The sequence below is a fragment of the Eublepharis macularius genome, chromosome 4, assembly GCF_028583425.1.
Source record: "Eublepharis macularius isolate TG4126 chromosome 4, MPM_Emac_v1.0, whole genome shotgun sequence".
NCBI classification, from domain to species: Eukaryota; Metazoa; Chordata; class Lepidosauria; order Squamata; family Eublepharidae; genus Eublepharis; species Eublepharis macularius.
The window spans coordinates 93,941,580-93,958,866 of record NC_072793.1 but is presented as its reverse complement, the minus strand read 5'-3'; the positions used below and the strand labels follow the sequence as shown (position 1 = coordinate 93,958,866).

General features: G+C 41.6%; 1 protein-coding gene across 1 annotated transcript in view; it reads right to left on the bottom strand.

Moving 5' to 3' along the window:
* Nucleotides 1-255: 255 nt before the first annotated feature.
* REEP2 (receptor accessory protein 2) overlaps nt 256-17,287 on the bottom strand; it is a 33,570-nt gene continuing 16,538 nt past the window's right edge. The window contains exons 4-8 of the mRNA XM_054977320.1: nt 16,071-16,191; nt 8,674-8,787; nt 8,215-8,362; nt 6,254-6,411; nt 256-902 (exon numbers count right to left, since the gene is read on the bottom strand). Coding sequence (XP_054833295.1) covers nt 828-902; nt 6,254-6,411; nt 8,215-8,362; nt 8,674-8,787; nt 16,071-16,191 — 616 coding nt within the window. The 3' untranslated portion in view covers nt 256-827. The remainder of the gene's footprint in view (nt 903-6,253; nt 6,412-8,214; nt 8,363-8,673; nt 8,788-16,070; nt 16,192-17,287) is intronic.

Genomic DNA, 17,287 nt, shown 5'->3' with positions numbered 1-17,287 from the left:
GGATTCCAACACTGTGGAGCAACACTGGTATATATCCACACAGATCCTCTTAACCTTCTTCTCTGCCATTATTCTACTAGAAAAGAACATGCAAACTGTTCTACTTTCCCAAAGCTGCAATACGTTCACTCAAACAAAAAAGAGGCTGCTTGGAAACAGGTACCAGACACTGGTAAAGCAGGCAGCCACTTCCATCCTTACTTCAGCCCCTCCCCCCAAACCTGCAATTCCCCACCCAAAAAACCTCCTGACCCATTACCACAGCCATTAAAAGTGAACCATTATCTATATAGCAAAGCACCAAGCAAGCCATCATTTCTGTCCTCTAGCCAAAACAAGTATGGATGACTCAGTTTTCAGTAACAGTCACTTTGCTTCAGGCACTTCCTAACAATTTTCCACAGCAGCTACAGCATGACATCAAGTGAAATGCTGAAATATTCTGGGGAGCTCCCCACCTTCAATTGGAATTTCAGTGGCACCAGTCTTGATTTTTTCCCTATCTCTCTGCTAAAGATGGCTCTAACCCTAATCAAAGAGCTGTTCCAGCAAAGATTTTCCCTATTAGGGTTACACAGAGAGGGAATCCCAAAGCAACAGGCTATGTACAGACAGATTAGCATTTTCTCCATCACAGAGATGAAGAGGTAATAATTCCTGAGGATGGCCATCCTCTGATCTGTGCGCCAAATTTCAGTCACCCTCTCAACTTTGAATGACCTCTACAAAGCAGTAGCTGTTATGTACATGATCTCAGCTTCCTTTTCCTTGGAGAGTGCCCCCTCAAAGTGACAGAAGAACTCTGGGACGGACAAGCTGGGGTGTCCTTAGGCTGATTCACCAGCAGTACTAGAGCCTGTAGCTTTCTTCTTAGGACGAGCTTTCACAGTCTTTTGTGGGGGCTGCAAAGCAAGAGAGAGAAGTCACATGAAACTACGTGCATTTACCCAAAGGGAAGATAACCCTGAATATAAAACAATCCCATTTACCAAAAGGAAGACATGTCTTGCAATGATTTGCTTGTTTGCTTCCTTTTTAAACCTTTTGCCTCTGGACTTTCAATTCAGCTCCTCCTTATATTATCTTTACCTCAGGAGGGCTCTGATCACAACATAAACAGAGCTTCAGGTGTTCTCAACTTTACCTAGGCTTATACCTCAAGAGCACCTTCCCTTTTTGTTTGTGTGATCTATATATCAAATATGCCCTGACTCCCTCAATAGGTTTTCTCTGCCACCAAAGGCTTTTGCCTTGGACTTCATTGGTTTAACTGGTAATATAGGAAGGCTTGTTGTGGACTGTAGTTTTACAGAACAGTCAGCACAGCTGAGAACCAGCCAAACTGAGAGCCAGCTTGGTGTAGTGGTTAAGAGCGCAGGACTCTAATCAGGAGAACCGGGTTGGATTCCCCACTCCTCCACTTGAAGCTACGTAGCTGGGTGGCCTTGAGTGAGTCACAGCTTCTAGGAGCTCTCTCAGCCCCACCCACCCCACAGGATGTTTGTTGTAGGGATAATAATATCATATTGTCGAAGGCTTTCACGGCCGGAGAACAATGGTTGTTGTGGGTTTTCCGGGCTGTATTGCCATGGTCTTGGCATTGTAGTTCCTGACGTTTCGCCAGCAGCTGTGGCTGGCATCTTCAGAGGTGTAGCACCAAAAGACAGAGATCTCTCAGTGTCACAATGACACTGAGAGATCTCTGTCTTTTTGTGCTACACCTCTGAAGATGCCAGCCACAGCTGCTGGCGAAACGTCAGGAACTACAATGCCAAGACCACGGCAATACAGCCCGGAAAACCCACAACAACCAATAATAGCATACTTTGTAAACCACTCTGAGTGGGCGTTAAGTTGTCCTGAAGGGCGGTATATAAATCGAATGTTGTTGTTGTTATTATTACATGAGAGTGGCTGTAAGGTAAAAAGAGGATCCTTTTTTCTTAACCAAAAGCAGAATTTATTTATAAAAGCATAAACATGATGTTGTAGAGTTCTGATAAGCATATTGGTTTCAAAATAGTTCTAAAGCTTGGCAGTTTCAAAAATAATATCTTCTTAAAGGTATATCCACAGACTCAGTCACACAGACTAATTTTCCACATAGATCTTCACTAACAGAATAAACTCTAATTATCTCTCTCAGATATACACAGACTAACCCACGTGCCCACATAGTTTGGCTGATTTAGAGCCAAAACACACGTTAAGAAATACCTAGGTTCAGCACGTGTTCTCTTACCTCAAGGTTTGCCGGGATCTGTAGGCGTCCTGGAAGCTTAAAGTTTAGCATTTACAGAGCAGCAGGGAGGGAAATACAGGCACCTGTATTTCCCTTCCCCTTCCTGCTGCTCTGTAAATGCTAAACTTGTTCTCTTACCTCAAGGTTTGCCGGGATCTGTAGGCGTCCTGGAAGCTTAAAGTTTAGCATTTACAGAGCAGCAGGGAGGGAAATACAGGCGCCTGTATTTCCCTTCCCCTTCCTGCTGCTCTGTAAATGCTAAACTTGTTCTCTTACCTCAAGGTTTGCCAGGATCTGTAGGCGTCCTGGAAGCTTAAAGTTTAGCATTTACAGAGCAGCAGGGAGGGAAATACAGGTGCCTGTATTTCCCTTCCCCTTCCTGCTGCTCTGTAAATGCTAAACTTTAAGCTTCCAGGACGCCTACAGATCCCGGCAAACCTTGAGGTAAGAGAACACGTGCTGAATCTAGGTATTTCTTAACGTGTGTTTTGGCTCTGAGATAGAATCCTTTCTCTGAGACACCCAAAGATGGACTAAAAACCTCTCCCTCAGCTTTGATTAAAAAATGCAGTTCAATCTGCCCTGTAGGGTATAGCTATCATCCAGCCAGAGCAGATTCCATTCACCCCTCAAGCCTCCTTTCTTCTTTCCTCAGAGACCTGCATGTAAGCTCACAGTAACAATTATTTAAAACCTCACGAGTAAACAGAAATAATATCCAAATTAAACACATTACATGCTACATACTAAATGTCTGAATCTAAGATAATTCCCCTAAAAAAGATTATGCACAAACCTTTTTTATTACTTAATGTAACTGCAACTTGTATCTGAAGTGAAGACAGAACCCTCTTTTTCTTGATGGAACAAGGGGAAAAAACTAGTTTTTCTTTAAAGTAAATAGAGTAGTTTCAGGACAAGAACTGAAAGGGTTTTATTCAGGTTTCTGTGACAGCTTAAGTCACTGAGCTATTATTTCCACAACTATAGGAACACTACTTAAGAATTTTAATTGATTGCTACCTTATTTTTAACTCTTCTTAATTTGATTACTGCCATGATTGTATCAATTCAGGAAACTCTAACCAAATTTACCATACATCAGCAGTAACCAAAGATGATTTCTATGAAAGAAAAAATGCAACCATAAAGCAATCCGTTCTCAAAGAAAGTTTCTGAACTCATTTCCTCACCCCCCACCCTATAACTATCCCTTTTAGGTCAATTCTTTTCCAGAAACAAAACCTAGAAATCTTCAAATGCTTGACAATACTTTACAACCACCACACTGAAAGAAAACATGTAATTTGAACAACTTTAAGGGCATGACCAAATTTACAGAATCTTTCCCAAGAAAAAAGTTGTACCATCTCGCCAGAAACACCCCTACAATCAATAAGGAAAGCCGCTTTGAGCCTGCATTTGTCACACAATCATCTCCCTCATCAGCTGTAATCTAGCAGGACACCAGGGCAGCTAAACCACCTTACAGACACTGAATAGGCGAGCTTCCACATCATGGAGTTTTAATGTCCTCCATCATGTTGCCAGTGCAATATTTTTCTCAATTTGCAATTCCAACAGAGCTTCCACATGACACAGTGTAATCTAGCATTAACTGTGTTTTCCCTCTCATACCCAGCATGCATTGCCATTACCCTTCTCTTCGCTGCATCCTCTCCTCTGTCACGAATCCCTACCCGTCCTCTTTTCCTTTTTAAAAAAATGTTGGGACATGGATAGTGCCGAAATAAAATTGTACAACAACACAACCATTTTAAAAAACCTTCAGTGTATTTTGCTGCTTAGAAATAATGCGAAACTTGAAGCCTACTATCCCTTGTATTTGTCTGCTTATTACAGCATAAATCTACTCCCTTAATAAGTTACTGACTTGAGTTTCTACATTTCAGCACTGTGTAGGAGGCTGTGACTGATTTCTCCCCATTTCAGGGTTAAACAGTGGGAAACTCACAGGGTAACCCCCCCTACATTCTTAATGAATAAGTTTCCCTCTCTGTTCTTAATGTGTAAGTTCCCTCCCCCGAGTTCAGGGCTACATTTCAGTAGTGGGGAGAAGACTGCAATCCCCCCTGCCTTCTGTGTAAATTACTGCACTGGGAAACACATGCAAAACTGTGATTTTAAATTGCTGTCATTGAGTAACTGCACAATGACATTACAACATTAATAATAATTGTGTACCATCAACTCATGGCAACCTCAGGATCATGGAGTTTTCAAGGACAGTGGTGAGTATAAAGTGGTTTGCTGTTACCTTCCTCTGCACAGCAACCCCAGTCATCCTTGGTGGTCTCCCACCAGGTACTAACTGTGGCTGACCCTACTTAGTGTTCAAGCTCTGATGATATTGGGCTACTCTGGGCATTGCTAACTGGATTACTAAATAAACAACAGAACTAGATGTTGGAAAAGTACTTTCAAATGGCATAGATTACAGGCATAAATCTAATGATAAAAATTTTCTTTGTTTATTGTACTGTTTATTGTTTCAAGTTTTATTTTTTCTTCTGTTTTCCCATATGGCAGAAGCTAACATATGCTTAGGTATCACAGGGTGTAGCAGCTACAGTAATCCTCCAACACCACTTAGTTTTATTCAAAGAACAGTTGCTTGCAACCATACCAAGGCATTTATACTTTTAAGCTTTATAAGTATACTTAATAGTACAATTTTAAGCGCTGAGTTACATATGATACATTTTATCTTCTTAAAGGAGTTGTTTAGACTTCTTTAAAAAATTATTGCATATATTTCAGCTTTCCCCCACGCCAAGTTTCACTTTGTTCCAGAAAAAAAAAGTCGGTTCTTCATGGGTAGGATATTTTCAGAATGTTACATTTCTTTCTGCAAATGTGCTTCTTCCTCGTAGAACTGTTTTTTATTTATTAGAAGTCCTGAATATATGAAGTTCAACATGTTCAGTAAATGTGCACAGGTAAAGGGGAACTCTAGCATCTAGGTAAGGGATTGGGAATTACCTAGACTCTTAGCTTCTAATATTAAATAAAATTAGAATGGCACCTTAGAGAATGACACATTCATATGGAGACAGGGAGAAAAGGTCAGATAGCAAAAGGAGGGTACAAAAGTAGCCAGCAACAGGATTGCCACAAAACTTGTTAATGACAATTGTGTCAATCCTTTCAACTTTCTAAAGAGCCAGGAGGCTTTGCACTGGAAATCCAGGTAGAGGACCCTAAACACTAGCAGGATGCAGTGAAGGCTGTGCCCCTCCTTGTGCAAATGTCAGCATGGAAAAACTGCCAGTTTGGATGCACCCTGACATTCAATCTAAACATTGAGAGTCTTTGTATCTATATTCTATTCACAGATAAAGTATTTTAAATTTTAACATCAAGCACCATGCACATGTGAGGGAAGCTGAATGTCCACTTTGTGTTTTTATCTCCCAGTTTTATTCCCAGTTTTGCCCAATTCTGGCATCAGATCCAGGATATGGGAAAATGTTCAGACAATGGAAGAAAAAAGGTGGGGGAAATATTCAGCCCCCTTTATCTGTGCATCTCTTTCTCTTAGGCGGCATAGGGTGGAGGCTGGGGACAGGGGAACCCCTGGCGAGCCTACTTTCAATGCTAAAATTGCACACATCACTTCATATGTGAAGGAAACAGTCATATGAACAACAAAAATGGCTGCCATCATCATATCTAGTTCAGTCCCCAGTTCTTAAATAAAAGAATGATTCTACTAAAGAAGACAACACTGCAGGCAGGTAAATTGTTGAGTGGATGTCATATGTTGAAACAATACTTCAAATGCAGCAAAAGCAAAACATGATTAACAGGCTGTTTTGCAGCCAAAGACATTCTACAAGGGAGGGGGAGGGGCCGTTAGAAAAGTTGGCATGAAGAAACAAGGAACAACTGGGCCAAGGAACAACTGCAATTTTTTAAAGAAGCATTTTAACATGTAGCAAGCCACAGGGTCCAGCTACTGCCTGTGTAAACAATTATATTCCCGTTCACCTCAGTCTTTGTCACTTTTTTAGGAACTTTAAGGCTCTGGGTCCGCTTGGGAACTTTGTCTGCATCATCATCTGATGGGTCGGCTCTGGCATCAGACTGGATCCCATTATGTCTTTGAGATACAGACACCTCCTCTGCCGAAGAATAACAGGAAGCACCTAAGGAGAGAAGATTGCAAACTGAAACAGAAGACTACTATGGATGGAGAGAGGAGACATTCGGAATCCTTTCCCCTTTCCACTGAGATGCTTTCCACATCACTGGAAGAAAATATGGATGGGGAAATGCAATTTAAAATACAAAAGAGGTGGTCCAGGTGAGGAGATGTATAATCTGCCTCCACACCTCTCACTTGTAGGTCCCATCCCCCATAGGCCATCCTTCTAGGTTCTTTTCTCCTCTCTAAGTTCTCTTCTGGTACTGGAGCCAAAATAAAGAAAAGCATGAAGAAAAGCAAAATGAAGAAAGATGGGAAGCAAGATAAGGAAAGTATCCATTCCATGAATTGCCCTTTCTGCAACGGAACTCCAACCACTGCTGCTTTCACTCCTTTTCTGTGGACCCTCCACTGGTTACATATCAATTATTGGATTCAGTTCACAGTTCTAGCAGACACCTACAAAGCCCTGAGTTGCCTTGGACCCCCATCTCTGCAGGATCACCTCCCCTGCTATGTTCCACTGTGACAGCTCTGCTTATCTAAGCAAAGCCTTCTGAAAGTGCCACCCTGAAAACAGTAAAATTAGCAACTGCCTGTTCACACACATTCTCTTTGGTGGCCCCCACCATGTGGAGCAGTCTGTCTGAAGCTGTTAGGAAGGTCCCCATGCTTCTATTCTTTTTGCAATAGGTAGTAAAGCTGCATTGGTAATGGATCAGCTCTGGAAGTGACTTTTATTAGGGATAAATTTTTTCCTATGCTGATTATCTTGTTGCCTTAAACAGATATGCCTGCACGTGTTATTCTTGTTTGTTTTCCTCCTGTACTATAATCCCAGCCCAACTGCATTCTTTTATCTTAATGGGAACCTTTGCTAGATTCAAATGTTATCATATGTGGTAATGTATTACACTGTTAATAACAATGACCATTCCTCCCAGTCCCAACCCAACGTCATTTTAAAAAGCGGTTAGGTCACGTACTGTCTTAATGAACAAAGAGAGTGGAAATGCTCATTCTACCTTTCAAAACACAGTAGCATAACTACCTCCCACAGAAGCAAGACACTTAGGGTAAAACAGATGTACAGATTTTCAGTGGTGAGCCTCTTATAGGAGTACACTCGCCATTGAACAGACATCTGCAGCCTTTCTATGAAAACTGGACACAGAGAGGAGCCTGTTCTTCTGGATTTGGGCAGAAGCCAGATTTGCACACCACTGATTGGCTGGCCCTTCTGTTAATCACAGAGTCCCTTTCAGGTAAAAGGCTGTTCACAGTGCTGACTGGCTTGTATGTGCATCATTCAGGAGCCTACTTTCTCCACGCTCCAAATACATTTTAAAGGTTAAAAAGTGTTTATTAAAGCACCAAACAAATGTCTGATTGGTAAACATGCCTGGAATTTGAGAAAACAAATGCAGAGAAAAGAACAAACAAGAACAGTCAATCAGGAACTGATCCACAGGCTGCATGTGTAGCTGAAAGGGAGGGGGCATTGCTTACTCTACAGCCAAAAAGATCATCCATACTACTGTTCACAACTACTTTTGGCTCAATCTGTAGTTTCGTTTTAGGGTTTTTTTCTTTTCTCTTTTCAGTTGTTTATGTATTGTTAGTGTGTCTTCTTTTTAGAATGTTGTTTTATCTTCTATCTTTGTTGTCTATAGCTTTTATGTTATTGTTTATAGTCTAAATAAAGAAAAAAAACCAACTACCTTTGCCTTCAACCATGCTTTTAGGCTACATGTCTCTGTGACACCTGCCTTGTGGAACAACCAATGGGTTGCTTTGCTAGTACCTGAATCATCAACTGTTTCAAGAAGGCCAGTAGTAGAGGTACGCAAGCGTGGTTCAGGGCTCCGTAAATGCACAGTGTCATCATCTCGGATCAAGGTCAGGTCCTGCATGCTGAAACTCCGTAGCTTTTCAGATAAAACTCCTTGGCCCTTCAAGACACAACAACACATTTCAGCTACCCATATGCATTGTATCACTCAGAATGCTTCACAGGAAACTTACCAGAAGAGTACTATGCAACATAGGAGGTTCAAGGGCAAGATGATGGAACAAGAGGGACATAACTTGGCTACCAGATAAAAGAATGAGACTGTCTCATATTAAAAGCAGCTCTAACCAGAAGGAGCAGCCCAACCGATGTCAGGAAGTTACCCTCAGTGATAGGGGGTGCTGGTATTATACCAAACATTAGTCCAGCAGAAGGGAATAGAGCAGACATTGCACACAAGTATGAGGTTACCTTTGCAGCTGCAGTAACGGCTGCATTGGCTGCCAAATTTAATCCTCGCTTGCCAACTCTCATCATAGTTTCATAACTCTTGTCACGGGCCTGGCTGATGTACTCATCAATTTCCTAGGATTTAATTGGGGAAGACCATATTTAAAGATTAAAACTGTATAGCTGTAGCCCTCTATGAGAGATGTACACTCACACACAACAGATTTTAAGCTTTACGGAGTGCAATGAGTCCATATAGTTGGGATGATTATTTTTTTATAATAATAAAGAACAGAAATTCTCAAAGCCTTCTTAAGTCAAGAGTAAAGTCGTTCAGACCGTCTCAAATACCTAAGTAAATCCCTTCAGATCAGTGATTAACGCTTCCAGTACTAAACAGGAATGGTCCAAATGTATATAAAAACACATAAATGGGAATACCATATCCACATATACATAAACACACACCTATACTAATTAACATAAGCAATATTACATTCTGGCTCTGTCAACAAACAGTAAATTCAGAAGAAAGAGAATCATGAAGAAGCTCGTACTTCTCACTTCAAAAACAATGGATACAGAAGAGGTCATTCTATTTAACATAAGCAGTTCTCCTAACTGGGGATTAAAGATCTGGAGGGAAAAAGCATTTTAAAGCATGGATTCATCACATGGGTGTAACTTTAAGCAAGATTAGGGTCATTTCCACAGGTCGTTAATGTCACACAACATTGCACAACACTCACGGAATGCTAGTGTCTTTATGGCATGATTTCTGAGGTCATCACACCATAAAAACAGAATCATGACGGGGTGATGTCAGAAATTGCGCCATTGAGATGCCACCGTTCCATGAGTGTTGTGTGATGCTGTGTGATGTTAGCAACGTGTGGAAATGGCCTAGGACCAGACAGTTGAAGAACTTCACAGAACAATTCTAGCAGCAGTAAGTGTAATAATGCTAAAGGCCAGCTTCAAGGCAACATGGTGTAATGGAGCAGTTGTTTATGTTAAGAGAGCAGTTGAGAGACTGCTCTCAAATCATCTGAGCCTAGAACAAACTGCACCCCTGTTTTATTTCTTGTTTGGTTCATCTAACCTGGAGAGAATGAAATCCTGATAGACTCTGGCTGTTCAACGGCCATTTGGCTGTGTGGGTAAGCCTGGTCACTCAGAAGCTCTATTCATCAGTATAGTACCTCGAAATTTAGTATTACTCCTCAGTATTTAGGTTGGACAGTCTATAGATATCGATCTCTGATTTGAAGTTCATTATAGTATGCAAGTGGACTTACAGAAGAGCATCAAATTAATTCAAGCTGCTGATATTTAGCACACAATAGTGGCATGTTTATGGCTAAAATGTCTAATCATCAGCTCTTTGATGTATTGGGGGGTAGCGGTGAGGAACCTGGTTCATGTATCTGCCCTATTCATATACAAAGTCCATGTGGGATATGAGATCAGGGCAGTAGTTGTTTTTACACAAAAAAGGGTTGCATGAGTAACGAACCATGAACAATCTTCCACCTTACCAAACTATACTCCATTGACTCAGGCTCTTTTCATCTAGCCCAGCTCACTATTGATATCAGAAATGGAGGAAGAAAAGTACCTGAACCAAAGAAGTGCAAGGAAATAAGCTGGTGTTTTGAGACAATTTTTACTGAACTTGGCTTCAGTGTGACCTGCAGCTCCCCCATCATGCTGGAAAACAGAGAAGCCACAGGGCATACTGAAGCCTACCCTTTAGAGGTGATTTTTACTGCACTGGGTTTCGATTCATCCTGTGGCTCCTCCATCATGCTGAAAAATGACAATTTTCCAGCGTGATGGGGGAGTGTGGAAGCACACACATGCGCTTCTCCCCCCCGCCTCCCCCTCCCCATTGGCCAGGTTGAGACAGGGGTTTCCCTGCCTCAGGCAGGGGGATGGCAAGCCTACAAAGAACACAGATGTCATCCCATGGGAAGAGGGTCTTAGGTAGTGCAGGGAAGGACCCAGTGGTCATATTGCACATTAGAACTAACTCTGGGAAATATAAGTGGAACCTAAGATTACATTTCTAGGTAGGGTACTGAAGTCCAGGACCTGCAGGATAGCGTTCCCTGAAGTGCTATCAGTTCTACATATGGAGCTGAATAGACAGGCTGAGCTAAGGAGTCTCAATGCATGGATGAGAGGTTCCGTTTTGTTAGGAATAGAGATGGGCATGAACGAACCAAAATCCAGCATGAACCAGTGGTTTGTCAGAGCCCATTTCTGACAAACCACCATGAACTTTAGGCTGGTTCATTTTCTGGTTATTCACTGCAGACAGCTTGGAGCCAATCAATAAGTTTCCTAGGCAACAGGGGATGGACTTCCTGCAAACCTTCTGCTGACCTGGAAGTGGCCTTCTGCTGGCCCAGAAGTGGCCTTATGCTGACCCGGAAGTGGTGATTTGTTGGCCCGGAAGTGACATTTTCATGAACCAAAATGAACTGATTCATGAACCGGGGCAGTTTCGTGAAAGTTCGTGGTTTGTGAAATGTGACGAACCATGAACAGCATGGTTCATTTTTTCCCAGTTTGTGCCCATCTCTAGTTAGGAACTGGGCAGCAATTTTGGACAAGCTGAGCTTATACAGGAGCAGTCTTCACTTATACAAAAGTGAAACTAGATTTCTGGCACTTAATACTTGTAAGAGTTGCAGAGCAGCTTTTTAACAGACCCATGAGTGAAAGCCAACATGACTAGAGAAGCTTCTGGTTTGGGAGAATTTAGCTTCTAGGAATGACGGACATTGTTTCCGTCGCGTCTGCTCCAAGTGCATCCGATGAATAGGTGTCAAGTTGAAAATAAATATAGCCCCTGAGAAAGCTAAGACTGAGAAACAAAATTGGTTATTTTGTCGGGCTGACCGAGAGAGGTGACTTCCTTGTAATGATTGGGAGTGATTTCAGCAGTTTAACATTTGCTCCAGTACCACACCAATGAAAGTATCCCTATCAAGATAAGACACTTCTATTTGCATGAAATTGTTTTCAAGTGTTTATTGGACTATATAAATTTATGGACAGTACCTTGGAAGGACTTGGAAGGACTTGGATAATATGAAATCAACTACATAGGAACATTTATATTGATTGGAATGTGCTTAATATGTGGAAATTTGAATTACTATAATACTGTTGTTATTGTTATTGACTGTATATATATATACTTGCACATTGCACTTTTCTAGTGTATGAAATTAGAAGTTGGAAGACTATACATTCCCAGATATAGGCCATTTCCCCATGTCTTAAAAACAGCATCCCACTCACAGAATGCTGGCGGCTCCTTTGTGAGATTTCTGACATCACCTTTTCCAAAACGGAGGCAGGCAGTTATGATTTTGTTTTCTTGGCATTTGGAAACGGTGATGTCAGAAATCGTGCGAAAGGCGCCACCAGCGTTCTGTGAGTGGGGTGCAATTTTTAAGACTTGGGGAAATGGTCATAAACTCTACAGAAAGGATAAGGAGGGTGGGGCTGCTGCTTATATGAAAAAGGGGCTAGTCTAACAAATTAGAATGCATAGTTAATGGAGATGAAACCGAACCTCCACATTCAGAGGCAGTAAACCAGCAGGGCTCTTTCTTATGTTCATTTCCCCCCACAGAACTAATATGGTGGGCAAGACTAGGCCTCAAAAGTAATTTAGTGCTTTCAGCAGACAGATGTACCCCCTATAAACACACAAGGGCAGAAAAATAATTAGAGAAGATGCTAAAGAAAACAGTGCTTGCAAACAAAATCTGACACAGCCCATGCTTGGGTAAGCTTTCCAGGGCCGATTCCAGATGACTAACCTTAAGGCGTTTCATGCCGCCCTCTTCCGGATCGCGACGGGGAAAATGCGAAATATCGCGTTTCCTCGTGCGAGTTTTGCGCGTCGTCGCGCAAAACTCGCGCGAGGAAACGCGATATTTCGCATTTTCCCCGTCGCGATCCGGAAGAGGGCGGCATGAAACGCCTTAAGGTTAGTCATCTGGAATTGACCCAGGTGCTCACCAGTGGCAAGCAAACTCCCTGCAATTTCCATCTCTACCTGGTGATTGCTGGCAATCAATGGGAGGAGGCAGGTCCACCCAGAGATCATCTGTCATTGGCAAGGCAGTCCGGGCAATGGCTATGTGCATGCTCCTGCATCCCAAATAACGACCTTATTTCCAGTTACACTGGAAGCTATGGCACTGTACAAAGGCTGATTCTTTAAGAATTGGTCCAAAACATAGTGTTTTCATGATGCCATTTTGTCTAGTGTAACCAGAAGTGACATCATTACAATGAATGTAGGATCATCAGGGCACAGGCACACACACAAAAAGGGTAAGTACCCGCACACACCGCGTCCTCCCAAACTCCTGCTGGTTGCCAGGAGGAACCAGGTTAACCTATGCTTAGACCTTTTCAGTAGTGGTTCCTACCTGAAGGAAAAATTTACCAGAGGAAGTTAGGAAATCCCTCATGTTCCTGTCCTTCTGCAGACATCATAAAATGGAACTTTGTAAGAATGTCCTTTTGTAACAACCCCGAGTATTCCGCTTCTGTTAGAAAACATTTAACTTAAATGGAAGTTAGAACTATTCCCATCTAATATGTTGAAAAGTGGGAGCACGAACGATTCCATTTTATCATGTCCTTCCTCCAATCATGTGCAGCCTGCAAAGCTCATCTTTAACACACACTTGTATCCCCAGTAAAAACACTGTATAGCTTGTATGACCGAAAGCAGCCCACTGTCTTGTGTCGCAAATTCTTTGTTTGGTATTGTGCCAATATACTCAACATGTTTTTTTCCTGAATTTCTAGATGTTATCTGCATCAAATTCTGTGATAATATAACTTGCTTTCATACTAGCCATTTAAGTTTGGAATTACTACAACTCAATCACTCACAGGCTGCTTTCACACTTGCTCCATGATCTCCGCCAAACTTCAGTGTTTCCCCACCCCTCGGGCTTCCACACAACACTGTTGTGCAGTTATCCACCTTCCAGGTTTTCCTTGATTTCAATGCATTTTTTCCAAAACCTGCTTTTGTATTAACTTTCCAGGAAGATCATACTCAACACAAGTTTTGCATCTGTATGGAGAGGAAAGCGCTCCTGTCATTTCACTGCTCCTGCAGGTCATTTTTTAGATAGTCAACACTACAGTGATATACCTGATAACAACAGAAAAATAATTTAAAAGGCTTCTAGTGGAAGGAGTAAGGGGAAAAGATGCTCCTTGTCACAGTTAGTGTGAGAGCAAAACAGGGAATTGCCCATGTGTGATTGCAACCACAGTTAAATGGAGAATCCAAGTGATGCTACATTCCAGTCTTCTTCTCCCGTCTTTTTTCAGATCTTGTAGCATTTTTTTAAAAAGTAATTGCAGTTCCAGGTTATCTAGCATGGTCACTTCTGATCTCAGGGATTTCTTCTGTGTCCAACTTAAATTAACTCCTTTTTCCATGGCTGAACCCAGCATTCATGAATCCGTTGTTGATTATTGGTTCTTATTCAGGGTAGAGTTGGGGAATTGAGTATTGCATTTCCTTCTGCAAACAAGCAACTATATTTTTTTCCAGTTTTTAATTGTAACTTTGTAATAGTGGTAGAATATTCACTCTTTTTTAAAAAAAAATAGAGTGGCTGTGTTTACAAATTTTTGCAGACGATCACAGGAGTGCCAAACTGTGTAGCTAATGTCTCTCTAAGGGCGGAACTGGGCTTGTGATCTCTGGAAGCATGAGCTTGGGCTCATGCTTGGCCTTTAGGTTCTGGCTGAAAATTTTATTTGCCTTAGAAGCTAACAGGTGTCTCTGTTTATTAAAGTCCGATTTATATATCACTCCACAGAGGAAATTAATGAAGATTAGACTTCTGTTGTTGGGACTCAACAGTAGTGAGTTAGTGAGCATGGGAAGGTTAGCAGCAAGCTCTTTGATAAATGAACACTTGTATACTTTTGAATCTTTTGAGTACAGTGCAAAGAGCCCATAGAGCAGAGAGCAGAGAGTTCTCCTTTCTATCTTGGATTACCCTATCCAAAGGCACCTTTACCATACTTAAGATTTTTTAACTGTTCCATGCTACAGGAGAGCATTTATGCTTGCAAGACTAAATTCTATTCCTTCTTAAGTTATGCAAGGGGAAATACAAAGGATTCCATATTCTAATAGATTTTGTGATTGTGCCACTGGATAGATAGAAACTTTGGGACATTGATTACTGGAATGTAATATTTTTCATAGTATAAAGGATGTGTGGATTACTCCTATTTTCTGTGACAATGAAGGGCTGGCCATACCAGACAAGGTAAAAATATTTCTGGAAGATGTGGACTTAGGAGTAACACTGGCTGTAGTAAAAAATTTTGCTTAAGTTTTTAAATTCAAAGAATTTTATGTGTGGCAATGTCAAGACATTTTAAAATAGTTTTAAAAATATTTTTTATTTTTGTAGTATTTAGTGTGACATTGCTCAAGGCCTGTTGGCCAAATGAGCAGTATCATTAAAGTAAAGCAAACTGAGAGCCAAGCTACAAGAGACAAATTACATAAGGACATGCACGTGAAGGGAATCACAATGTTAGCCTGGAAGCTGAGTTTTAAAAGAGATCAGAAGGCTTTGTCAATTTCCCCCTCTCTACAGAGCCAGGGAAGATCCCTCCTGAGAGAGTTTGTTAATTTCTTCTTTGCCTCCCAAAGGCTCTGTCAGTTTCACCTCCCCTTCTAGGAGACAAAGAGGAAATTGACAAACTCTCTGAGGAGCCATCTTCCCTGGCTCTGAAGAGAGGGGAAATTGACAAAGTCTTCTGATCTCTTTTAAAACTCAACTGCCCGGTTAACACTGCAACTCCCTTCACGTGCATGCCCTCGTGTAATTAGTCTCTTGTAGCTTGGCTCTGAAATGCAGCACTTTACTTTTCCATCCTTGAAAGAGAACTGATAAATAATTGATTTGCAACACCATCAAGGCTGGTCACAGAGATAACAGGAAGTAAAAAAATGGGCAGTAAAGCAAAGGAAATAAAAGGAAAACTGCAGGAAGAAGCCCAGCCTTTGAAGAATGAGACTTACTACAGAATAAACATATAGTAGGATTTTGCTCCTCCTTATTGCATGATTTTGATGATTATACATTAAATGCCACATGGAACTTCACAAATAGATATTTAGAAACTAGTTGGAATATGTGGAGTCCAAATCAATGTAATTAAGTTTAAAGTTAACAAAGAACCACCAGGCTGCAAATCTGAGGTTCTTTTGTAGAAGCAGTAGCCACCATGAAATCATTATGAGCAGTCATAGTAATAATAATATTAAGATCTTTACTGTAAAAGAATTGAATGTCACCCAACTTCCAGGACTAGTGAATAGGGCAAACTGAAGGAAGTACCTTCTCCTTATTGGAGAGCGTTGGGTGAACAAACTTCCTGTAGAGAACGCTGGAGCCCTTGGTGTAAGGAGAAAGCAGCCAGATCACAAAGGCGATTTTCAACTCGAAATAAAAAGGAAACCTGAGAGAGATGGAAAAGGTGGAATCAAGCTGAGGTCAGAGACAAAGACTGACAGTACAAAGAACAGTACAGATGGGATAAGCAAAAGGAAGAAGAAAGCACTATAGATGGAACAGAATCAACATAAGAAGTCACAGATGCTCTTACTGAGTCAATCCTTCCAAAAATTTCATTTTAATTACCTCCATAGACTTGCTAAACCCAATCATAGGATTATCTTTCACTTTTACAAGTTCTGGCAGCAGCACCATTTGCAGTTTGGTGTAGTGGTTAAGAGCGCAGGACTTTAATCTGGAGAAACAGGTTTGATTCCCCACTCCTCCACTTGAAGCCACCTGGGTGACCTTGGGCTAGTCACGGTTCTCTGGAGCTCTCTCAGCCCCACCCACCTCACAGGGTGTTTGTTTGTTGTGGGGATAATAACATACTTTGTAAACCGCTCTGAGTGGGCATTAAGTTGTCCTGAAGGGTGGTATATAAATTGAATTTTATTATTATTATGGGAGCGAGGGCTTTTTTTCAGTGGGAACGCAGTGGAACAGAGTTCTGGAACCTCTTGAAAATGGTCACATGGCTGGTGGCCCTGCCCCCTGATCTCCAGACAGAGGGGAGTTGAGATTGCCTTCCGTGCCGCTCAGCGGTGCGAAGGGCAATCTAAACTCCCCTCTGTCTGGAGATCAGGGGGCAGGGCCACCGGCCATGTGACCATTTTCGCCAAGGGCAATTTAAACTTTTAAAAACTCCCCCCTTGTTCCAGCTGATCTAAAGTGATGTCATTGTGCGGTCCTGAGTTCCACCACTGAGTTCCACCTCCTCTTTTCCCAGAAAAAAAGCCCTGATGGGAGCCATAAACTGCTGTAACTTTCAGGAACTATATATAGAGTTTGACCTGTGCCTGTGAATGTTTGAGCTCTTCAACCTGCTTATATTGTTCAATTAAGCCTTCTAGACAAGTTAAATCTCATTACTGATAAGTAGGTGTTTTAAACAGAGTTACTGATCATTTACTGCACCTATCATGGCAGAGTTACAGCATCATTTCTACTTTTACCACCTAGCCAGGACAAGTAAATCTGCGTAATACAGCTTAATATCT